General features: G+C 36.0%; 1 protein-coding gene across 1 annotated transcript in view; it reads right to left on the reverse strand.

Annotated features, from left to right (window-relative positions):
* Positions 1–1,851: 1,851 nt before the first annotated feature.
* Positions 1,852–8,989, reverse strand: part of tm9sf2 (transmembrane 9 superfamily member 2) — a 63,825-nt gene continuing 56,687 nt past the window's right edge. The window contains exons 14-17 of the mRNA XM_043691298.1: positions 8,323–8,474; positions 7,944–8,055; positions 6,050–6,221; positions 1,852–3,525 (exon numbers count right to left, since the gene is read on the reverse strand). Coding sequence (XP_043547233.1) covers positions 3,458–3,525; positions 6,050–6,221; positions 7,944–8,055; positions 8,323–8,474 — 504 coding nt within the window. The 3' untranslated portion in view covers positions 1,852–3,457. The remainder of the gene's footprint in view (positions 3,526–6,049; positions 6,222–7,943; positions 8,056–8,322; positions 8,475–8,989) is intronic.

An 8,989-nucleotide genomic window follows, 5' to 3' on the forward strand; every position in this document is an offset into this window, starting at 1 on the left:
ATTTCATCCTCACTATCACTCAACACTGGAGCTCCCAGGGTGCGTATTCACTGCATATCCATGACCTCATTGCCAAATACCAGACTAATGCCATTTACAAGTTCATTGATGACACCACCATAGTTGGTCGAATCTCAGATGGCGACAAAACAGACTACAGACGGGAGGTGGAAGACCTGGAAAAATGGTGCACTGAGAAATGGTACTCTCAATGCTGGCAAAACCAAGGAACTCATTATTGACTTTCGACAGGATGTTATGCATGCCCCCTCTTACACATTAGCAACCCAGAGGTGGAACGAGAGAAGAACGTCAAGTTCCTGGGAGTGGTCAACGACAAGTTTTCTTGGACTCTTCATGTAGACCCACTGGTTACAAAGACCCAACAATGTCTTCTTCCTCAGGCAGCTGAGGAAATTTGGCATGACAGCGAATACCCTTGCCAACCTTCATAGGTGCGCCATTGAGAGCATTTGACTGGATGTATCACTACCTAGTATGATAACTGCACCATTCAAGATTGGAGACAGTTACAGAGAGTGATGAACTCAGCCTGGACAATCACAAAGGCCAACACCTGTCTATAGAATCTATCTACCAAGCCCGTTGTCAAGGAAAGGCTGCCAGCATTCTCAAAGATCATCCCACCCTGGCAATATTTTTCTACAACCTCTACCATCGGGGAGAAGGTACAGAAGCCTGAACACACTCACCAGCTGGTTTCGAAACAGTTTCTACCCTACTGTTATTAGAATACTGAATGAACTCTCAAACTCTTAGCATTCACCTGTGTTTTTGTTTTGCCGCTGTTTATCTATTATTTACTTATCTATGCTACTTAACTCTGTGATCTGCCTGTATTGTTCGCAAAACAAAGCTTTTCACTGTGCCTCAGTTCACGTGACAATAAATTCAATTCAATTCATTTTGACTTAATGTTTTAAAGTTTGTTTTTTGTTGAGAAAGGTCCTTAAGTACATAAACCACTACATATAAACACATTGAACAGTTATGTTATTCTACAAGTTACTTCAAGTCGCAGTGCAGTACTCCAACCTATACATTGCTTTTTGGAAATGATAAATGTCCACTGGACCCTACATGCAGTTATAACATGGATTTCTGTGGGAATGTATGGTTCACTTCAAGTTATGATTGCAAGGAACCCAAACACAATCTTTGCAGTTCAAACTTCTTTACCACATTTGCTATCTTCTGTTATTATCTGTCCTCAGTAAACAAACTCATCTACTTGTTCTAATGAGAAACATTCAGTTCACTCTTCACTCTAGTTTCTTCTAAGTTATTTGTAATTAACATTTTATTGTAAATACTACCATCATGCAAATTCTCAAGACCAGAAAGTGTGATTTTGTGGATCATTATTTTAAAAGCTTTAATTACCATGTGATAACATACTGAAAGAGTAACAATACTATTTCTATGACAATTAATTCCCGTATCTAGTTTCAAAAAATAGCAAATTGTAAGATGTCTGTTTATGGCTCAATTCTTTGGATCACGAGGTTTTGCATTCAAGTTCCACTCCAAGATTTGACACAAAAACCAAGGATTACACTCCAGTGCAGTACTGGAGGAGCACCACAATGTCAGAATACCATATTTCAGATGAGACATTAGATCAAGGTCCCACCTGTTGGCTTGAGCAGATAAAATATCCGATGGAACTATTTCAAAGGACAGCAGGAAGTTATCCCAAATTCCAAATGTTTATAATTCAGAAAGTATTGCATGGGTGTGAAGTGCATGGAGATTCCTGTTCATTGTGAAAAGTGCTACTTAAATGCAAGCTTTTTTTTCTTCTCCTAAAATTAATAGAGTATGAAAAACTTTTATTTTTATATGCGATTTATTGAAAAACAGATTGCTCACCTGCAAATTGAATGATTCAGAGGCACAGAGCAAAAAGTCATCCCAATGGAATAAAAAGATACAGTATTCAACATGACCAATCATCCCATTAAAAAATATTAACCAAATATTAAAAAAAAAGCAGTCCAACACATTCCTTCAGAATCATAATGAAAATTTAAGTTCGGCGGTGTTTCTAGTTACAGAAAACATAATTTATACTAAAAGTTGCTCCTAAGTAAATACTCAAATAATTATCATAATGTCATCAAGAATCAACAAAATAGGCCTATATCCAACAAATGTAAACCTCTAATTATTGTAAAATAGTTCCTTTTCATTCACTAGTGTAGTTTGTAGAATATAAAGAAAACAATCACGAAACATGGTTGTAGTGCAGCAAATTTTCATTGTTCTATTTTCCTCCCGTCTTTCTCGTCTTCTCCAGTATTCTACTCTCCCTTGTACTTTACAATCCAATTTAATAATCTGCCTTTTTAAAAGAAAAACTTTTAAATGCTTGTTTCTGCATTGCAAGGTGACATAGCAAGATTGAAGTTTTTGCCAAAAAGAGAGAGGATTGAGCTAACACGCTAAAAACTATTATAGGAAAATATCAAGGGACAATTTTTTCATTGGGTGTGACAACTAACGCATCGTGGGTAAAGTAAAACAGGAATAACAATCTTTTTGAGAATTGATGAGATAGAAGATAAATACTGTAACAGGTAAAGCCAGTCAGCAAATTCTATGGTGTAAGCTTTATAATAATCTATTTTAGGCTAAATTGGATACACATATATGTTTTTCAATGAGTTCCAGTGTGACTGATTAAACATTCTCATAGCAATATAGCCAACTCTTAAGCAGATCACTGCCAGCATCATCACAGCAATAAATTATATTATTACCTGAAAACAAGTGCTTCTAAATTAAGCTCAGGATGTTAGTTTATGAATAATTAACTCATTCACCAGAAGTTCCTTCCTCTGCTGTCATAATAGGAGGCAATAAAAATATGTCAACACCTCATCGTAAAAAGGCAATAAAGGAAGTGACCCAACTCCTTAACTGCTTGCATAACAACTGTGTCGTACCTTAATAGACATTGGGAATAGTAAAATGGAGAGAGTGACAAGTAACAAAATGCACTTTAATTCAAAACCAAGTTGTTTTTTGTCTTATTGCACAGAGTTTTTGTTATCTTAAAAGTACAGGTCTTCTGAAGATCTTTACTTCAGTGGACAGTGTTTACCACATTTTACAGAAACATTATTGTGCCATACATGCCTTTGAAAGCATTGTAAATAGAAATATAAAATATAAAATAATGGAAATTTTAAACAAATCCCAATGTAAAAAAGCGAACAGGACAGATTTTTCTTCAAACTGAACAAGTGTGTATTCATTTCAAAATGATTTATATCCCAACAAGTTTTAGTTAAAAAATATAAACTCGGTGCCAGTATTTTGTACAATAGTTCTTCTGATTTAACCAGACTCTTCCATGTGCAAGTCATCAAATCAACTTAGTAAACAAATGTTCTGTCAAAAAGACGTATACTTCTCCAGAAAGATAGTTCTTTTAATCCACCTTGACAACACTGTAAATCTTGGTCACAAACCAAAAACAAGCGATGTACCCAACAGTTCCTGAAAGAAAATGTGCAGTTTGTAAAACCAAAATAATCAAAATTCAGATCCACTAAAGGCAACAACACTTCAGATAAATGGCTTTTTAATTTCTGAAACACCCTGTGATATCATTTTTCATGCTCCTCAACAGTACTGATGTTTTACCAGCTCAATGCCTATGATACCTGCTACCAACCCAGCTGTGAATCAAACAGATCTATATTGCAGCTACTGGCATTCTGCCTGCCGAAGCTGGCCAATGACCTGGAATGCAACAGGAAAGCCAATGCCTACAGCAAGTAAATCTCTGACTTAACAGCAGGATACTAGCAGAAATTACAGCGCTGAACATTTTTCTAATCTGTCTTTTCCTCTTAGCTGAATCAACATATGTAGAGTATTTGTGACATAGATTTGTGCACTGTCAACCACAAGAGTTGAATTACAGATTTATCTTGCAGAATTTCGTAACCCTAAGGCCACTACCATAAGGCAATGTGTTCACTTCTGAATGGAAAGCATTTTCCTTCATCTACTAGTCAGTCAAAACACATTTCAACAATAGCATCCGATCAAGAGAGGTAATGGGATCTGAACCACAAGTAAAATAGGGAATGATTTTTTTCTGGCTGCATTGACAAATGCCATTTCTGTCCTTATGATTTGGAGATGCCGGTGCTGGACTGGGGTGCACAAAGTTAAAAATCACACAAACCAGGTGATAGTTTCACTTCTTTCATGTGTAAATCACAAAACCTTTTTAAAAAAGTTGCATTCTCTGGTTAACTGTTAGCTAACATATTGTCAACATATTGTCTAGCTAACACCAATTGTTACAGTTAACCTGAGAATGCAACTTTAAAAAAAAAATAGTTTTGTGATTTACACATGAAAGAAGTGAAACTATCATGGTATTCGAACAGATGAAAGACTCAACAGACAATCAAGGTATTTTTCACTGTAAAATTTCAGTTACACCACACTGTAAATTTCTGCTATAAATTCTGTGCCTTACAATTGTGTCCTCCACGATCACCTGATGAAGGAGCGTCGCTCCGAAAGCTAATGTGCTTCCAATTAAGCCTGTTGGACTATAACCTGGTGTTGTGTGATTTTTAAATTTCTGTCCTTGGTTGTGGTAGCTCTGAATGGAAACTCGAAGAAAACAGATTTTAATTTGTTTGGAAGCTGTCGTGAACTCTAAACATTTCAAACTTTACAGTCAATGAAGTATTCTTGAAATATATTGAAGTAATACAGAATAAGCAGTTGCCATTTGGCACATAGTAAGCTCATAAAATATCAATATGATAATGATAGATTAGTTACATAAATATTAGGCAGGCCACGATACCTTCCCTATACTCTTTATCAAAATCATGTATTTTACATTCACCTATACGAGAAGATCTAAGGCCCAATTTAACTTCTTGCCCAAAAGGCAGGCTTCTGACTGTGCAACACTCCCTCGGTATCTTACTGGAGTTTCTGCTTGGAATTTGTGCAAGTCATAATCTTCAAATTCAGGCAAGAAGAATGTGATCAACTGACCTATGGCTGGCACGGTTTGTTCTGACAAAACAAAACGCACTTCTCAACAGGTAATGTGTACGCAAACTTGTACAAACAGAACTGTGGAATTCTTGAACAAAATAAGGCAGTAAATAGTTCCATTACAAAGGGAAATCAACTAAATATTTTATTCCAAAGGATCAAGGATATTCAATGGAACAATAACTGTGTGTTAGGTCAGTTCTATTTTGAAATCCAATTGAGGCTGTTAACATTATTGCATTTTTCTTACATTAAAACATTGTAATTACTTCTCAAATATGTTCTACTCAGCATTGCATCACAGCTGGGTGCGTGAAAAACCTGTCTGGAAATGGAACTAGATGAAATAGAGCTAGGATGTTGGTGATACTCTCACTACCCTGTCAGAGGTTTTTGTTTCAACATCACTCCAGACTTGAGCACATTGTCCAGACTGATGCTCTCCGAGAAGTACAGAGGGAGTGCTGCACCATTGGACAGATGTTCTGTTCTGTTAGGTGGATGTAAAAGATCACGTCACGATTTCAAAAAGCAGTTCTGATCTTAGGCATTATTTGTTTCTCATCTAACGTCATTAAGACAGTTATCTGATCATTTCATATAGCTACCAAGCAAGTATTTTTGAAATGTTGTGTAAAGCACAATACGAGGGGCAATATGAGGTTGTGAAGGATACTGTCGAAATGAAGATCTCTTTTTACCTTTCTTGAATATTAATTTAAGTTCCACAACATTTATGCATGATAAAATAGTCAAAAATGACCCAAACAAACAAAATACTTCAAAGAACTTTGAATATCTGTAACAAAATAATATGCTTAGAAGTATATTATTCTTACAGAGCTTCAAGTTTTGCATGTGATATTCAGTGCTTATCTCAGGAATGAAGATGATGTTTCCAAGGAACAGAGGGTAAGCACAAAAAAAAGACTATGGCATTCAATAAAGGTAAATACCAGTCCTTAGGAAATGGTTTTTAACAGGTTACCTGTGAATAAGAAGATGATCAACGTCATTATCATTGTATATCCAAAATACAAAATGATGCTGGCAGTTCCAATTATTTGGAGTTTGGAATAGAAATAATGGACTGCATAGATTAAGAAATACACTGCTGTAAATCCACTAGTGAGAAATGATCGCCATTGCCAGTGGTAATTCTGAAACGATAAATACAATTTTCTCTTTAAAAAAAGGACGTAAGAGTGTGTAGGAGGATCACATACTTCATTCATCGCCTGCAATAGTGGTATCAAGTTAATTCCTGATTGGTCGCAAAACCATCAATCAAACGGATATTAACAACATCTCCCAGGCAGCACTGAGATTGTGAAACACAGATGAAGAATTAATTTGTTGGAAATCTGCTTCCTTCAAAGCAATGAACCACTGAATGATTATATATCCAAGATATAAATTTATCACTGTCTACTGTTGTGCATCACAACATTTATAGCAAGCTATTTTGACTTCAATTTTTTCCTTTACACTTATTACATACAAAGCACATTGCTGGGATAGACCCTTTGTGCCAATAGGCGCATATAGGTGCTTGTACTCCACATGAGCTTCCTCTCACTCTATCATAGGGCAACTGGAGTGAATCTTTTGGAATTAATGAACTGAGCAATCACAGTATTTCCAGGTAGAATATTTAGCAAGATGCTGGTAAAGGTAGTTGGAGAAAGAGAGTCTTTCAATCTCCCTCCAACACATTATCTTTTCATTTTTTTAAAATTCATGAGATTATCTGAATTTTACACAAGTTTAAATAGAACTACAACAGAGCATTATTTTGCATGTCATTTGTACTTAGCAATTAAAATGTAACCTACATTACAAAAACGTTTCTCAATGTCATTGGTCATGAACTTTGCATCACTTGACTACTTCCAGAAATTTACAATTAATTTGTCCTACTTTCTCAGAAAGTCTGTTTTTTAAACAAACGTTAGTCATTTTCTAAGCAGTTTAATTGTAGCACAAGTGTTTTGGAACACAAACAGAATTTTTTTTAAAAAATGACCTCTATTTAAATTTAACAATCTCATTTTATATGGTTGCAATGACATCTGGTGCACTCTGAAAGGAGCAAATTCATTCCATTAACAATGAAATAAAAAAGCCATACAGACAGCTGGAACTCAATGATGTGCTGAATCACCCAGTATACAATATTGCACTCAAATTCATGTAACTGTTTACTTAAAAAGTTTAATTGTTTACTTGGGGTTTATTCAATCTAACATTAAAAGGTAAAATGTAAAGTTGCCCACCAGACCAGAGAATTGCTCTCTCATCAGAGAGTAATGACTGGTGGTGGTTTAACCTGAGGGTCACCATGCCTCAGGAGGAGAGAGGGTTGAGAAGAAGAGTCATTCGTGGTAACCTCAGCCAGAGCATTGAAGCAGTTGCAAAACAGCTGTCCAATCAACTGAGCAAACTACCCCCTAATCTAATATGCAGATTAATACAATAAAAAAGGGTTTTTCCAGTGCAATTTGCTTTGAACAAATTTCATATTAAAACTTAATATCATGAGGTGTCTGTGCACACAGTGAATATTGCATGTACAGAAGTGGACTGAAATAGGAGTGTGGATTAGACAAGAGTTCTTCTTAAAAATTGATTTCTTGCTTGGCTTGAACTGTGACATTGTCACGACCGACAAAAAATACATAATTCAATGCACAGCAGAGTTAAACCATTTGTAGAATGAACTTGTACAGGTGTATTTTACACCAGTTCACAGAAATGACAAATTGCATGTAAAATGCAACTTCTAATGTTTTACTTTATCATAAAAAGAACAAATCAAAGTAAAATAAATTTTATAAAACCTTTCTAAGTAGCTACAATAAATTATTCTCTAAAGAACATACCTCAGCACAAAGGTGGAAATAACAGAGAAGAACGGTTGCTTCGGAACAGATGAGAATGAGAATAATGAACACCAGAAATAGGAAACCAAACATGTAATACATTTGATGAGACCTGTAATGATAACGAAATTAGCTAGCGATATGAATTATGCAACTCTATCGAGAAGTACATTTCCATAAATTATGCAACACAATTAAGCTGGTGTAGTATATAAAAAAACATATTAATTCCAAGACATATTACAAAAACCTTAACTGCTCCTTATACATACAGGATTCCAAAGCTGCTTAGTACTTTGAAAGCACATGGACTTGTACTACAAAAATAAACCTGTGAATAGAACAGTATTGCTGATTTTCATCCCACAATAGGACTTACCATATACTATTGAGAATGAAGAAAAGCTGAATGAAAATACATCCAAATGGCAATATGCCACCCATAATGATTCCAGGTATAGACTTTGTGTAGAATGACTGGTCAGGGATCTGGCGTGGAATTTGATTGATGCGAACAGGATGCTCTATTGTCTGTAAGAGGAAAATTACTCAATGGGACTGATCAACCACTGGCAGATCTGAAATTAAGTTAGTCTCAACTAATGGATTAAGAAAGGTAATAAAGTGAACAGTTAACATGACAATGGCATGCTATCAATCTTGCACTGCCACATCCTGAAAGTTACTTTTCAATGGAGCAATGTACATAGCAGTTGCGGATGTTACATGTAGAACATAGAAGAATACAGCGCAGTACAGGCCCTTTGGCCCTCGATGTTGCACCGATCCAAGCCCACCTAACCTATACTAACCCACTATCCTCCATATACCTATCCAATGCCCGCTTAAATGCCCATAAAGAGGGAGAGTCCACCACTGCTACTGGCAGGGCATTCCATGAACTTACGACTCGCTGAGTGAAGAACCTACCCCTAACTTCAGTCCTATATCTACCCCCCTGAACACCCGACTCCATACGCGGGAAAAGGTCCACACTGTCAACCCTATCTAACCCCCAATCATCTTGTACACCTCAATCAAGACAC

This window comes from Chiloscyllium plagiosum, chromosome 6, assembly GCF_004010195.1.
Source record: "Chiloscyllium plagiosum isolate BGI_BamShark_2017 chromosome 6, ASM401019v2, whole genome shotgun sequence".
In the NCBI taxonomy this organism is placed as follows: domain Eukaryota; kingdom Metazoa; phylum Chordata; class Chondrichthyes; order Orectolobiformes; family Hemiscylliidae; genus Chiloscyllium; species Chiloscyllium plagiosum.